This window comes from Grus americana, chromosome 1 (assembly GCF_028858705.1).
Source record: "Grus americana isolate bGruAme1 chromosome 1, bGruAme1.mat, whole genome shotgun sequence".
Taxonomy (NCBI): Eukaryota; Metazoa; Chordata; class Aves; order Gruiformes; family Gruidae; genus Grus; species Grus americana.
Window position 1 is genome coordinate 145,127,783 of NC_072852.1, and position 16,530 is coordinate 145,144,312.

The 16,530-nt window shown below is 39.6% G+C and overlaps 1 protein-coding gene across 5 annotated transcripts in view; it reads left to right on the forward strand.

Annotated features, from left to right (window-relative positions):
• Positions 1-570: 570 nt before the first annotated feature.
• Positions 571-16,530, forward strand: part of HERC2 (HECT and RLD domain containing E3 ubiquitin protein ligase 2) — a 115,172-nt gene continuing 99,212 nt past the window's right edge. For 3 of the 5 annotated variants that reach the window (XM_054813830.1, XM_054813834.1, XM_054813833.1), the window contains exons 1-3: positions 571-684; positions 1,529-1,645; positions 12,224-12,338. In XM_054813830.1, coding sequence (XP_054669805.1) covers positions 1,574-1,645; positions 12,224-12,338 — 187 coding nt within the window. In that variant the 5' untranslated portion in view covers positions 571-684; positions 1,529-1,573. Of the gene's footprint in view, positions 685-934; positions 1,026-1,528; positions 1,646-12,223; positions 12,339-16,530 lie in introns of those variants that run through there. The other 2 variants (XM_054813831.1, XM_054813832.1) reach the window with 1 other exon arrangement.

A 16,530-nucleotide genomic window follows, 5' to 3' on the forward strand; every position in this document is an offset into this window, starting at 1 on the left:
TTAGCAAGTGCCTGTTTTTTTCCCCAGCATCCTTCTTCCCCTGTGTGTAGCAGCATCATTTTCCCGTTTCCAACCTCGACTCTTTCAGGCCGTTTCTGGCATTTTCTTTGCCTCTGAACTACCCATTATTAACCTTTCTGTTCCGAAATATTTAAAAGCTGCTTCTTTTGGAAATGAACTTAACAGTATAGTTTGCAGATGGTCCCTAAAGTGGCTTTAAAATACACTCAAACCCTCTTTTATTTTAAATCTTTGCATCCTACCTAAAAGGAGACTTTGTTCTTTTGTTATTACCGGCTTGATGTCAGAGGCATGTGTGAGGCAGCCGGACGCCGCAGCCCGCCCCTCAGGTCGGCCGGCCCAGCCCCCCTGCGCAGCTCCCCTCTCCGCTGCGGCCCGCTCCGGGAAAGGATGTCCCGCCTTCCCCTCCTCTCCTGATTGGCCCAGAGCTCTGTTGGCGTAATGGGGGCTATAGCCGCGAATTGGCCGAGTTTCCCCTGTCTCCAGTACCGAGGGAGGGAGGGACCGCCGAGCGGCTCTGCTGGCGGAGGGGGGTGGGGGGGCGGGCGGGCGAGGGAAGGAGGGGCGAGGATTACCCGGGGCCGAGCGGGCGGCGGTAGAGCGAGGCGAGATAAGACAAGACAAGGGCTGAGGAGCCGCCGCCGCCGTCGTCGCGGCCGGCCGGTGAGAGCGATGGAGCCTGGCGCGCGCCCCGATGCCTCCGTCTGGCTCGGCGGGGAGGGGGGAGACCGAGGGCGGGAGCGGCCGCTGTTGGGGGGGTGGGCGCGAGCGCGTTCGGCCTCCGTCTGGCGGCGCGGGGCAAGGGCCTCACCCCCCTCCCGTCTCCTCCCCCCCGCAGCCCCGCAGGAGGGGAGGGGCGGGGCGGCGCGGCGCAGCCCCCCGCGCCGTGTGCAGCGACCCCTGTCCGGGCGGGGCCTTCAGCCGCCCCTCCCGGCCGGGCCCCCTCAGCCGTCCCAGGGCCCGGCGGCCCCCGCCCCGCGGCCCGCTCCCCCGGGCTAGTCGAGGTGGGTTAAAGCCGCCGTAGGTGACCGTAACAGCGATGACAGCGGGCCGTGAGGATGGGGGGGGGGGGGGGGGTCGTGCGGCGAGGGGGAGCCGCCGGGCCTCGGCTGACGCCAGGGGCAGCGGAGAGGAGGGGGTGCGGGTGACCCTGATAATCGCTTTATGTTGGCCTGCAGCTTGCGTAATCTGCGATCAATTATTTATTTCATGCACCACTTATGGGTCTGAGGGGCAGCGTTAGGCCGCTGATGTTGCTCAGTGCAGCAGAAGGCAGGCTTCCTTCCACGGATGTTATAGGGAAGGAAGGAAGGGGTTTTTTTTGGTTCAAATAGTGTTCTTAATGTGTGTTCCTCTCCTTGTGCAATTTCGGGGGATGTGAACGAGGGAGGTCCTTATTCACGATAAATTTTAAAAGATCAAGTAGAAGCCATCCAAGCTTGAGCAAAAATAACCTTGTGTGGTTTATTTCGTGTGCTAGATTGTTATTTTTCTCATTCTGTGGCAGGTTGGGCTGCTCAGCCAGCCTGGAGAGGAGGCTGGAGAAGGAACCATGTCTTCTGAATCTTTTTGTCTGGCTGCTCAAGCTAGGTTTGACTCCAAATGGTTGAAGACAGACTTACAGGTAAGGAGTTAGTTGTATTGCATCGTGACCTTTCAGGTGCAGATCAAGGATGCGTTTAGTCTAAATAGCTGACAAACAGAAGACTGCAGCATTGCTCTTGAGATAGATGTATGGGGTTTTTTGAGTATGCTGATTTAAAACTGATCTTGAAGAAACACTAACTCATTTTGAGCTGCAAATAGATCTGTATTGTCAGTCCAGTCCCTTCTGCTTAGAAACAAGCTGGACTACATGTGTATGTTATCTTTGCAGAGCGTCGAAGCACATAGCCGAGCATTACTGCCAGAACTATAAATTCTTCATTTAGGCTGTTAGTAAACTTCTTGCCTGCATATGCGCTAGCAGCTTTAATGCACAAGAGAACTGAAGTGAAGGGTCATGGAAATCTAATTGATATTTCTGAAGAATTCAAATTAGCTTTTACTGTAGTTGTTTGTATAATGGGTGTGTGCTTCCTTTAAATTTTGTCCTTTTTGAAGGGAGTTCATTTTTTGTGAAAGATACGTGGTTGAAATGGAACTGGTCTTTGAAGTGTGATGGTGTTTGGTGAAAGTTTTCTTTTGTCTTAGAAGATGATCTATTTATTTATCAAAGTTGAGTGATACAAGGATGTGGATACTATCATGTTTTGCCAATTCAGGTTTGAAAATTAAGTGGAAAGTATAGAGAAGTGGAATGGTTTGGATCAGTTATGTTTGTTTCAGATGAAGTGGGTAACTAGAGTAAGTTCTTGTCTTATCCATCTTCTTCCTTCCCCCAGATGTTGTGTATAGATGCCTTACTTTGAATAACCTTTCCAAGTTCCTGCTCAAAACTCTGAAACTCTTGTTGAGATGGGCTAGCTAGTGTTACTCCATTGTATGATGATGATGATAATAATATTTTAAAAAATGCATCCCGAGTGACTTTACCCAAAATTACATGCTTATCGGCTGAATTGTTCAGCTGTTCTTATGGTTAGACAAGGGGTTTTTTCCAAGCAGTCGTGATTCAAAAGCAGCCTTTCTCCAATATTTTACATCAAACAAGCTAAATCGGAATCAGAAGTGACAGATAGAGCCTTAGAGGTTACATTATTTGTAGGTCTTGTATGTAAATGGCTATAAAATGACAGGGCTTGCTCTTGATTTGGCTAGATTAGTTATGTTTTTATCTTTTATTCTTACCAAAGTAAAAGTTTTGATCCAAAGTTAGATGTTTTGGCTAATGTGGTAAATAAATGTATTAGAAAACAATTTGAAGATAAGCCTATTAAGAAATACAGAAATATTTTTGTGTTCCCTGGAAGCTGGCTTCTAGATAACAAATATGTTGCTTCAATGATTGTAGAATAGAGGAAAATTTTAGCTGAAAAAGTGGCAATCTTTGTTGGTAACAGCTGCTGACTATGCATTGCCTGTTTTTCTTCTGTATTACGTGGGGTGAGAAATGTGACTATTCATGTGATTTGTCAGATTTTTCCTCTCATTTGTAGTGCCTTATTTTCTAGATCCCTTTTTTCTGTTTATGTAAACTTTTGACAGGAGGGTTTCAGTTGCCATCCAAACTCTAAGGATTATTTTCAGCTGAGTGTGTATTAATAAAATGAAATATTTGTCTTTTATGAGACCGTTGTGTAGTTAATGCATTGTAATAGTTCCTTTTAATAATAAAAATTTTAATTTGTAACATTTCTGTGAATAAGCTCTCTTATTTATAAGAGTTCTTTATGTGTAATAACAAGTTAGACTCTAATTGCCAGGGTACTCCCTTTGTTTTCTTCCAATTATGCTGTAGTCAAAATAATGAGACTAATGAAATAAGAGAACAGTAATCATTTGTGATCTGCTGGTCGCAAACATCACTTCTCTGGAATCTGAAGACTAGCCAGGTCTCCTGGGTATAATATAATTTTCTCACTAGGTTAACTGTTTTGGTATTAACACAGGTCCTCATCACAGAACTCTAGATATATGTGTTGAGTATTTTTAAAAAGTGTGCATGTGAGTCTTGAATCACTCCTTTTTAATGTATTAAATGGCAGATGTCTTCTGTCAAATAAAGGGATTTTGGACTCTCAGGAATTTTTCTATTGCATGATTGACTGTTTTACCTACTAGTTGACTAGCATGACCTAGCTGTGTGTGAAATTTCTTTATAGGTATAAATCCTGTCTCTTAATCCTTTAAGTTCTGTGTCTACCAAATATGCTGATTTCCTACTGTGTATGCTTTTACTGGCTAACTGTAGAAGGGCCTTATTGGTGTTCAAGAGATTGTCAACAGGAATTGAAAAGATGAGCATAATACTTAGGAGAGATTTGAAGAAAGACACAATAATTTATATGAATTAATCAAGCTGCCTACAAATTATTGTTTGGAATTAGACCCTGAAACTCTTCACTTTGCAGTTAGACTTTTTTTTTTTTTTCTTTTTTTACCCTGTTGTCAGTGAGTTTGCTCTTTAGACTTCATGGCTGTGGCATTTATTGTTGATTAAGCTAGTGAAATCTCTCTGAAAATCATGGAATTCTTTTTTGCTGTAGCTCAAGGTGATGTTGCATTTGTAATGTAATACATGATATTATAATACTATGTGCATTAGTAAGTCTATAATATAGTGGTATGAATATAATAAGAAAAGAATGACACGTGGATTTTAGCATGGATTGTGTTTAATCACCTGTGTCTCACTGTCCCAGCTGGCATCCAGGCCAAACTTAAACGTTCGTTTTCAGTTTTGGGATATTACTGTTAAGAGACAAAGCTAGTGTGATGTAGCGTATTATTAGTGTTCTTAAGAGAACATCAAAGACACAAGCCCTTTTGTAATAGCAGTGAGCCTCTAGCCTGCAGGATTAACTGAAGTGGTATGAAATGTTAACAGAACTATATCTTGACAATGTATTTTTTGCTTATATTAATTTATCTGAAACTAATCAATATTTTTAAAGGAAGCCAAAATGCTTTACAATGACCCAAGTGCACTCCATAACTATTCCATGTCTTTTTACTAACTTTGTAATGAATTTACCTATTATTGTATGATTTACAGCCTCTAGTATAATTTTGAACAGATTAGAAATGTTTTATTAAAAAATCTAAATTTCCTGGTGGAGCAAAATTAAGATTCTACATTGTCTGAAAAAACACAAACTGTTACAGCAGCTGAAAAATTAGGATAGCTCAGCACAATATGAGCTAACATCAATAGTAAAATATGTAATATATTCTCATATTACCTATCAATAATGTGTATAACATCACCACTAATAAAATAAACCTATGAAGTTATAAAACAGGTGCGTTTTAGTCCAGGTCACTTTTTCATGGGTCATATTTAACGTAGTTGCTGGAAAGATTAGCGTATCACTTAAATTTCCAGTTTATCTTTTTAGATTTGAATTAATACATTTAAAAACACCTACCTAGTCATGTCTATGACCAGTAGAAACCATCACATTCATAGCACAATCTGTGTGAAATGGGAGATTGTGTTTTAATGGCCAGTTTGAAGGAAGACACTCTTTTATAAGAAAAGGAAAGTATAAAAACCAGATAAACAGAAGGGAAGATTAAAATTGTTTACCTAAACCTAGATACCCAGTTTGCTGACTCAAACTGTGCTTAAAATAATTCCGATTAAATAGATGTACTGTACTACTAATTTAGAACCTTATGCAGAGAACTTTAGTGAAAGCTGAATAATGAAAAACTAGAATTGCTGTCAGCTAATGGGATGCATGTGCATGTTCGAATGGTGTTTATTAGTCTGTTTATTCTGGATCCTGCGGAGGACTACTGTGTTTAATAGGAGGATTTAGAGGTGAAAAACTTCCATTTTCTTGTAGCGTGGAAAAAAACTTCAGGCTACAGTCAAGGTGTGAGAGCTGTCCACAAGAGGAATATGATGCATTTTCATCAGTTTTCACTGAGGTCATGGTGGGCAGGCTATTTCTGTCATCTTATTTTGCCACAGAGATGAGTGTGAGCTTTTGAAAATGAAACAGCCACCTGTAAGAGTTGCACTGGTCTGAAATCTTTTTACCTTCCCTTCAAAGTTAAGTTCAGCATTTTGATTTTAATGAAAATCCCACTCTTGTAGCATCCAGATCAGTGTCTTTGCTTGTAAGAAAATAATGTAAATAAATGATGTCTTTACTAGTAAAAGCAAGAGTTAGTGAAAGTTGCTTTCTCTGTTTTGTTGATTTCCTGTTAGTTTTCTTCTTAGTTTTGGTTTTCTGATCAAAAAATGAAGGGCTCATGTGGAAGATTTTATAGCAAACTGCAAATGAGAACTGCATTTTTAAAGGAAATGAAGTTTGCAATAGGGATTTTTAAAATTATTTAAAAAAAACAAGGTAATGCTGTCCCTCCAAAATAAGTGGTTTCCAGAGGGAGGGGTGAGAACCATATGTGGAGTGATGGGTTAGAGAAATTAAATTTAATGTTTATGCAAACATGTGGGCTCAAACTGAACTACTGTTCTGCAAGTGGAGAAAGTTAGAGAATTTCTTTTCTAAGTTTGAGGGAACTGCATGGTTTTTCTTTGCATATGACCATTAACTGTTAGTAACAGTCTTCCATTTGTTGCAAAAGTTTACTATGGGGACATTTCTAGTTTAACTCCAAATCCGTTCAAGTAAAATGAGGCTGCTGAACTTTTCTGTCTTTGCTATCAAAGCTTTAGAGCAGTATGTTTAGATCTAGTGATGTTTTACCGTGCTTTGCATAGGTGTGATAAGCAGCTGTGGTTTCAGGGCATACTTCAGCGGGGAAGGAAGTTAGGGTGAAATACTGAAGAAGATGACAATGACAAAGGAAACACCAATTGAATGGATTCAAAAAAGCAAAAACAACAGAGAGACTTGGGAAAGGACTTACTGTTCTGTGATTTTCTTCAGCATTACTGGGCTGAAAAAGTTGTGTGGGTTTTTTTTTTTAAATCTATTCCTAAAGAAAAATGGTTTCTTAGTTTAGTCCTTAAAATACAGCCAATGGCTAATGCAGAAGTAGCTGGAAGAACAGATTCTCTCCCCCTCCTCCCCACTGCCAATTCTGAGGTGAAGATTATTTAAGTAGCTTATACTTTAAATCCATATCGACATTTTGTGATTATGAAGTCACTTTCTTGAATTTCCAGTGCAGTTATATAATCAAGAATCCTACCTGAATCAATCCTTGTCCTCTTGTGTCACTTTGTTTTGCTGGCTTCATTTTTCTTGACCTCAAGTTAACTTTTACAGTGCTTTCTGTAGGAAAGTTCATGAAACCACATCAAGAACATGTACCACATGGAGTAAGCGTTGTCTGACTTAAACAGTTGACTTTAGGACAAAATCACAGCTGCTGATTACTCTTAAAATAACTTATTAAAAGCAAAATTGTAGTGATGCTTTGAGAATTCTCAGAAGCTTATCCAGTTACGGTTGCCAGATTTAATTTTCTTGAAATGTAAGGAGATGTTGATGCCAATGCCTTATTCTCTAGAGTGGATGGGGATGGAGGGGAATTTCACTGCCAGTCCTGTTGGAGGATGGCAGCAGCATATGCCAGCAACCAAACTAGATATCCCGTTGATTTACTTAAATATTATACCAGATAGAACAAATTGCAAACTCCAGAGATAAGATTAGAAAAGATTAAAGTGGGGCCTGCCCAGTTTACAGTACAGTAGAAGTTAACATTGAAGTCTGCTTAGGCCCTTGTTTTTTTGGCTTGGGATAATTGAGCAGGGCTGAGACACAGGTCTATGTGGGGAGTGTGAATTTGGTGAGATAGATGCCTTACAAGTGCAGAGATCAAGGGGTAGTCTGGTGATGAGAAGGTGTGACAAATGGTGGAAGTGGCTTGGGGTTTGTGAAGGTGAGGTGCAAAGGAGATGAGGATATGTGGCTGTGGTCTTATCCAAGAGGAGATCAGATGTCATGGGAAGAACAAAGGGGATTTTGGGCATGGGCAATGGCATTTGGTTTGGTGGAATGAATAGGAGGATTAAGAACATGGGCCAAGGTTGTAAGGCAGTGGATAGTGGTGATGGAGCTTGGAGCTGCTGTCGTCTCAGTCTTGGGAAGGCAGTGTGTAGGTAGTGGGACAAGCAGGGACTTGGGTCCTTGTGGGCTTTTTACAGACTCTGCATCTCTGGAACCATTGCCAGTTGCAGAAGTTCAGTGAAAACTTAATTATTCTTAATTTGTTAACTTACTGAGTTTGCCAAGTTCATACCTTTAAACATTTACAAACAAAGTTACTAAATTATTAGAGGGAAAGACATCCACATAAATCAAGCAATCTAGTGAGAGAATGTTAGACTTAACAAAACACAGGTAGGTACTCTTGTACTTGCAACCCCAGTATGTCAGAAACAGTGAAGACACCAAATGTGCATTTTCTTCTCTTGCACCGCACCATCGATTGCCTCGTGAACTTTCTTTAAAGAATCGAGTGGAAGAAGAGTCATGTTTTTTGGAAAATGGAAACCAGAGAGAGATGTTTTCCAAATTTGTTATGACCAAAGTTCTAGTTCTGTCTCAGCCCTTACATGTGTTGATAGACTCTTTGCAAATGACTGAATACAAGAAGTATCAGTAGGAGCAAAAGAAGAATGTAATATGTGCTTGTGCTGGCTAAGGTAGTCTTAAAACACTGTAGAAAGAAAGAAAAGCAGGATTGTGTAGCCAAAGCAGATATTTTACTTTTCTACCATACAGTTGACTTATGTTGATTTATGTTCAGCTGCTAGTTTCATGGAATCACAAATGGTTGAGGTTGGAAGGTACCTCCGGAGGTCATCTGGTCCAGCCCCCCTGCTCAAGCAGGGCCACTCAGAGCCAGTTGCCCTGGACCATGCCTGAATGGCCTTTTAAATGTCTCAAAGGACAGAGACTCTACAACCTCCCTGGGCAGCCTATGCCAGTGCTCAGTCATCCTCACAGTGAAAAAGTGTTTCCTGGTGTTCAGAGGGAACCTCCTGTGTTTCAGTTGTGCTCTTTGCTTCTGGTCCTGCCACTGGGCACCACTGAAAAGAGCCTGGCTCCCTCTTCTTTGCACCCTCCCTTCAGATATTTATATACATTGATGCAAAACTATACATTAATGAGATGCCTCCTGAGCCTTCTCTTCTTGAGGCTAAACAGACCCAGCTCTCTCAGCCTTTCCTCATAGGAGAGATGCTCCAGTCCCTTAATCATCTTCATGGCCCTTTGCTGGACTGTCTCCTGTATGTCCATGTCCCTCTTGTACTGAGGAGCCCAGAACTGGACTCGCCCCTCCAGGTTTGGCCTCACCAGTGCTGAGTAGAGGGGAAGGATCACCTCCCTCGACTTGCTGGCAACGCTTCTATCTAATGCAGCCCAGGACACCCATTAATCTTCTTCGTGGCAAGGGCATGTTACTGGCTCATGTTCAGCTTGGGGCTCAGCGGGACCCCCAAGTTCTTATCTGCAGAGCTGCTTTCCAGCTAGGTTACCCTCAGCATACGTTGGTGCCTGGGGTTGTTTCTCCCCAGATGCAGGACTTCACACCTCTCTTTGTTGAGCTTCAGGAGGTTTCTGTCAGTCCATTTCTCTAGCCTGTCAAGGTCCTTCCGGATGACAGCAAGACCCTCTGGCGTACTAGCCACTCCTCCCCATTTCTGTTGGTTACATGAAACATTTAAGGTTACAGGATTTTGTGATCATGAAAATAAAATTGCTTGAATAATTTATCACTTACAACCTGAGACTTTTCTTTCACTTTTGGCTATCATAGTGGCAATTCATTGTTTCATATGTCTGCTGACCATCGAGTAGATTAATAGTAAACTTGTTACAGTAGGAATTGAATTGCCCTCAGTTATGACAGATGAATTGGTTGTAAATTCTGTTTCTTAATTGTCCTTTTAGTTGGTTGATTTGCTTATTGCTACAAAAAAAGTTCAGTGTTCCTTTACTTTCAAACATGTCTCCTTTTCCCTCCTCCCCCAACACATATACCACTGGCAAAATGTTAACTACAACCTGAATAAAAGCAAAGTTGTTTATCTGAGGGCTGCTTATGGTGTAAGCTTCCACATGAGATACTTGGAGAAGGAGGGGGAACTCTCTCTGACCTGTAATCTTGGTGGTTGCTCTATCTTTATGCAACATACCAAGAAAATGACTTTGATAAGAATTTGAACACCAAACCCAAGGCAGAAGAAATTTTGTTTACTTTTTCAGTTTTTCGTTGCTTGAAACACTTGAGTGAACTTTGTGCCATGTGAAAGGATTAGAGCCTAAAATGGAGAAAACAATTCTTGATTCTACTTTACATCGATGCTTACAAAAGCAGTAAGTTTTCTGAAATAATGCTGCTTTATGAAGAAGCTTGAATTCAAAGCTTGTAGGCCTTTAGATTGTAAGCTTAAGGGCTCTGAGAATCATTTTCCATAACAAGGCGATCTGAGAATGTAAAATGTATGAAAAGACAGTTTAACAGACAAAAATCTTAACTTTGTAGAAACCATAATTTATTATGCAACCCATCTGGAGGGTTGCCTCGCTCATTATTTTTCAAGCTTGCATTTAGCTTGTAGGTTAGCATTCAACAAGTGAATGTTCAAAAAAAAAAAATCTTCTATGACATATGAGCCAAAAGTAGTGTAACAGTTGTGTTCAGCTATTTTTTCAAGAAAAACATTGTGAAAAATAAATTAAGTGCCCCACTAAAGTATGTGACCACATCTGATGAAGGAGAAAGTGAACGCCATTTATTTTTGAAATGTTTGTAGATTGAGAACATTGCAAGAAATTCAATCAATGGTAAATGATTGGGGTTTTTTTTTTTGATTGTTGAAATGCAGTTTTAATTCAGAGTATTCAATTTTTCTAAAAATTAAGCAAAATGTAAAGCTTTTAGCAAAACACAGAATCATTGCAAAAGCTCTATGAGCTGGCTGTCCCTGAAGGACAGGGACTGTACCTTTCAGTAAAGCATGGTCACAGTGTAATTCCAGTGCTGCACAATTGATAAATCACAGATAAGCTGAATAATGTCTGGCTCACGCTGTGTGATTCTTTACCCTCTTATCCCTCTGAGATCAGGAAATAGCAAGTGACAAATATGTACAATGTGTCAGCTCATATTTTGTGCTGAAAGAAAAATGATTGAAATCATAAATACGTGTTGGAGTGAATTTCTGAAGAATGCAATATAAAGTCAAGAAAATACTGTAGTAATTTAGTGTGTTACAGTGGTGTCAAAATGTGCAATTTATCTATGTTAACTGAGATAATCAGTAAATGACTTCCATGCTGATGGTTGTGACTCTTAATACCAGTAATCTTTAATCATTAGAACATCTTTAGGAAAGAGATCAAAATAAAGTATAAGCGGACTTCTGAGTATAATGGTAAATATTTTACAGCAGTTGTGTAAGTAACATGTTTGTGTTAGTTAAAACACTTTGGATTTGAATACTAGTTACATGACACAAAGATGCTTCTGAATAAGCCTTCAGCAGGTGTTTGTTTTTTTTTTTTTTTTTTTTAATGTCTCCACTGCACCACCACTTTGGTATGCTAAAGGTATTCTGGTTTTCAATTTCATGTACTCCCCTCCTCCCTTATGCTATATGGGTGCAAATTATAGCCTGGTTATTATGGAATTCGCTTGGGATGTTGACACCTGTTTTGCAGCATTTTTTAAAGCAGAAAGCAACATCAGCAGAAGACAAGTTATCCTGGTCATTAGCATTCTTCAAGGGAGAACCAAACTGATAAATAATTAGGAGGCTTGTGTTACAGACAGTGCTTTCAGGAGCACTTCCAGCTAGCACAGTCCTGCCATTTGTTCTGTCGTGACTATTTGCGCTATTGCACACGTAGCAGAGTGGGAACTGACTTGGGCTGAGGTAGCCCCTCGCTCTTTCCCTGTGCACAGCTGGTTTTAGTCTTGATCGGTTCCATAATCTGGTTCAGCAGATGATTGTGCACGTGCATTAGTCTGCGTGCAAGAGGAGGCATTGTAGCAGCTGGGAGGAAGAGGGAGGGCTGTGAGAGATGCTTTGCACAGCAGGACCAGTTTGAACTGCTTAAATGCATTTATGAATCTGTGCCTTGATGTCATGTGTTCTGGTTGAGTGCGCAGCTCTTCAGTTGCTGGTTTGGAGAGGGGACTCCAGTGACTTTCTTAGTGCTTCCCTGTTTTGTGACTTTATGCAGCTTGACTTTGTTTGGATAGCTGTACCTGAAGGCAAAAAGGACACCTCACCCCATGCCCACCAAATTATTGCATGATGTCATCTTGAATGTGTGGGTAGTTCTGAGGTGACAAAATCCATGCTTTTGATGAGAATTTATCACTGAAAGAAAGTTCATCTTGCTGTATTTGAGCTGATCTAAAAGTTACTGGTTTGTGCTTTTAGTTTGAAAATAACATAGCTAGAGAATCAGAGATCCTGAAGATCATTTAAATCCCTATCATACATGCGCACGCACGCTGAAAATACCAGTGAAGTGATACACGTGTTTTCTTTCTTCTGGGACAAAATATAGAGTCTGATGTATTTTACATGTTAGCTCAAGTTAGCTTGAGAGAAAATTGTTGTGTATAACTATATATAATGTATTATTTTTAACAGCTCGCTTTTACACGAGATGGACTATGTGGCTTGTGGAATGAAATGGTAAAAGATGGGGAAATTGTATATCCTGGAACAGAGTTAACACAAAGTGGTGAACTACCTCCAAGAAAAGGTATGGATTTTTAAAATTTTTATTTCTTCTTTTTTTTCTTTCATCACAATGATGAAAATAGAATTCAAATTTCATACTGTCACAGAACTTTGGTTTGTTGTCATCTGTCTATACAATTTGCAGGTGTTCATGTTTTGAATTAAATACAATTGAAACTGATTTCTTAAAAGCATACAGAAAGGTAATATCTAAGCCTTCAAATGAAGGCTTAAATGTGTTCCAGCCTTTTGAAAGTAAACTTCATAACTAAGCATGTTATTATGAGAGAGGCTTGGCAGTGTCCTTTTGTTTGGTATGCTTGCTGTGTTTACAGCTGAAGCCTTTGTTTAAAGAAAGTGGACTGAGGAATAGGGTAAAGCCAATACTGCTATTTCTAATTTTGTTTACAATCTTCATGAAGTAACTAAAAGGTCAGCTAAAAAACCTGTCTGCAATCTGAGAATGTAGTGCTTTTTTTTTTGGTCTTCTAGTGTACTTCAGAGCAGTTCAAACACTGCGAATCCTGCAAATGGCAGAGTCATGCATCTATTTAGAGAGATTACTTTGGTGGAGGTGGATTTTGTTTCGTGATGGACTATGCCGAAAAGGAGTGATTCTGTTCTTGCCTTTTTTCCTTCTTCTGATTGTAGTGCTCTTTTGACTCCTTACTGAACAGAAAATTAAACTGGTCAAAAAGGAAAAGGTTTATGTTTCCTAACTTGGCTCAAACGGGCTCACCAAATGGTCAGATAAGTCTTGCCAGTAATTTGTAACCCCCAAATAAATGAGGCTCTGTCTAGGACAATGGTGGAAATACTGCCTTTGGTAGCAGTGAACTATTATTTCAGCTTCTGTTACTTCCTGAAGTGTATTGTTGGATAGACGTGACATTTCAAACCACTAATGCTCAATTCCTTATGGAGAGATTTTTTTTTGTACTTATGATTTGTCTTCTTTTAAAAATGAAGGGAAGGGGAAAAGTCTTTGACTAGAGTAAGTTATTTCTGGAGGAAAGAAGCTATAATAAATAGTTTATGAGAGGAGAGTGAATTCTATGTTACTTTTATCCAGAGTATAAGCTTTGTAGGTTATGAGTGGCTGCCTGCTGTCGTAAGGACTAGAATTATGCTCCTGGTTTTTTTGTCCTTCTGCTGTGGGGCCTTTTTAATATTATTGTTGACACTGGACAAAAATACAGCTGATCTTATCAGAAAGGCTACTACAACAGCTGCTCCTGAAATCAGTGGAGGCGATGTAGTATTTTTTTCTTAGGATTGGCTGGTTTCATGTATATCACTAAAAGACGTCGTAACCTTGATGCAATGAAGGGAAGGGTTATGCCCTAAATGAACTATGGGAAGCACTTTCCCATTCACTGACAGCTGATGATGGAGGTCTTGTTTTTTGTTTTCAGGGGAAGCATTGAAATATCAACTAGGAAAAATGCAAGCTGTCAGTTCTGATCCAAAATGTAGAGAGCAGTATAAAGTATAAAAACTGGAAGTGCTAAGCAAGTCAATCATCCATGACTTCACATGTTCATCCACACTTGGGACACCTATTCTGAATAATGATGTGAAGTTTTTTGATTTTTTTTTTTAATGCTGTTATTTTTTTAATGTGTTATGTACACATGAATTCGAAGGCTCAAAAAGGTATAAAGTGTTAAAGGCTGAGGGATATGGTTACTTAAAAATACAGAAATTCTGCAGTTTACTATAGAAATAAGGCATTTATTTTACTTCAAAATGTCACTGGTCCAAGCTGTGATGACACTTTTGAAAGCTTTCTTGTATCTGTGGTGATTTTTTTTGTTTCGTTTAGTTAAAGCAAGACTGTCACTTGTCGTTTCCAGTACTGTATTGTGGTGGGTTGCTGCCATCTGCCCACCCGGCTGCTGGCTCACTGCCCCTCCTCAATGGGACAGGGGGAGAAAATAAAATGTAGAAGCTTGTGGATTGAAATAAAGACAAGGGAGATCACTTACCAGTTACTGTCATGGGCAAAACAGATTGACTTGTGAAAAATTAATTTAATTTACTGCCAGTTAAGGTAGAGTTGGATAGTGAGTAACAAAGATAAAAATAAAAACACCTTGCCTTTCCTTTGGGAGGGGTTAAGTGTAGGTATTACATAGCACAGATTGCATCTGTTCCTTTGCACAACTGGAGCATCTGTGTTCTACATAGGTACTTCTAAAATATCTATTTCTTGAAAAGCTACAGTAGTTTAGAAATGTAAATATGGCTTTTTCAGACTCTTAGAATTAATGTATGAGCTCTCTTTCAGTGAAGTTAGTCTTCATAAATGCCATTGTGCTGGCCTACAGGATTGGTAAAATACAACCATTTTGCTTATTCAACTTGAGCTTTGAGAAGAAAAAGCTAATCAAGGCTATTGTTGGTCAATGTCAATCAGATTTGATTAGGCAGTGGTGAATCATGGAACCAGAAAAATCGGCAGTCTGTTTGCACCTCTGAACTTGCAGCTCAAGTGGAGTTTTATGAATTTAAAATCCAGAGTACTTCAGTCTGTTTAGTTGGTAGTTACTTTTTTTGCATAAGTGATCTACAAATGTAATTCAAGAGGAGAGGGAAAAGTACATGTAAGTAGTGAGATTTATATAAACCCCAATGCTTTTATATTAAAAGCAATATATTTTAATCTCTATATTCAGATTCTGCTGCTAAATTGACTAATTTGGAGACAAATAAGAGATGTTGCTGTAAGTAGTCCTTTCTGTTGAGTCTGTTTTGAGAAGTTTTGATTTATGCCCATCCGTTTTAACTCCTTTTCTTCACTAGTCCTATAGCTGTCTGTTGATGCTGACTGGGCTGCTCAGAAGAGGCACTTCGTTCTTTCAGGGGATATCAGCAGTGGCAATAGACTGGAAGAACGTGTTATTGATAGTGAAAAGCATTCCTTTTCTCTCTAAGAATATGCAAATAGTGTATTTTCCTTCCCCTGTTAGCAAGACCATTTGGTTAGCAATAACCTCTTTGTTTTTTCTTCATGGCACTTTCACAAAAACATGTTTGATAAATGCCTTCAGCAGAATGTGTTTGCGTGTTTCCAAGTATCATCTGAGGACACAGCTGTGACAGTAGTGATGTCTAAATACAGGTGCACTTGCAGCATGGCATGTACTTAAAAGATAATCAGGCTGCCCTCAGGATATTTGGATGAGATTAGTATCTTGTATACTGGAAGCTATGTACTGAAAATAATAAAAAGTATTAAATAATGTTATTCTTCCTAAATTTTTAATTTAGAGAACCATTACTGTAAATTGTAAGACACATCAGTCAACTACGCAGGTCTCTTTTTGTGGGTTGTTTTTTTAATTTTTGATTCCTCATCTGGACTTCTACACTTGGAAGGCTGTCTAAACATGATTTGCAAATGCTTAGGCATGTAATATAAATAACTATCAATTGAATAAATAAATATCTCTCTATATAATATATCTATAAATAAATATCAATTGAAGCTTATAGATGCGTGTGTGTGTATATATATATAAATATATATAGAAAGGAAAAGCTCTTTAACAGAAAACAAATTATTGTATTGCAGCTGAAATACTTCCTAGATTGTAAAATACAGCCCTGGCCTAAAGCACACTGTGTAACTTTTTGAATGGCAACATCCGTTGGGAAACTGTTGCAGGCTTTTTCTTTCTGCTGAGGGATTCCTGACTTTGTCAGTTCATTGGCATTTGAGCAGTACAAGATCATACTGTAACAGGTGCTGGAGGGGACCATGCAGTGTCAGTTATTTTCTTCATTAAGCATGAAATGTAAGCTCTACCTGTAGCGGCTTTCTTTTAATCCTCCATTTATACCAGGTTAGGCTATTGCTGTGCAAGATAGAGCACGCATGGTGAGCTACTGTGCTTCGGTTTGGGACCTAACTTCTAATTGAGGATGGCTGCTTCAGTTGCACAGTTTTGCCTGGCTAAGCATACCTACCTCAGCTTGGAGGCTTAAGGTTGTAAACCAAAACATAATTAAGAGAAAGTTCTTTCAGGGAACTGTTATGTGGTTGTTTTTCACCACCACAATATTCACACTTCAGTGTGAGAAAAATGAAGTTGAAACAGGTTGTCACACTGCAGTATGTTTTTGCACGTGTTGTTTTGAAAACTGTGTTATTACTTGTTATTTTGGCCTGTGCTGGTTTAACTTAAGTTTTCTTCCTCCCTGCTGAGCTT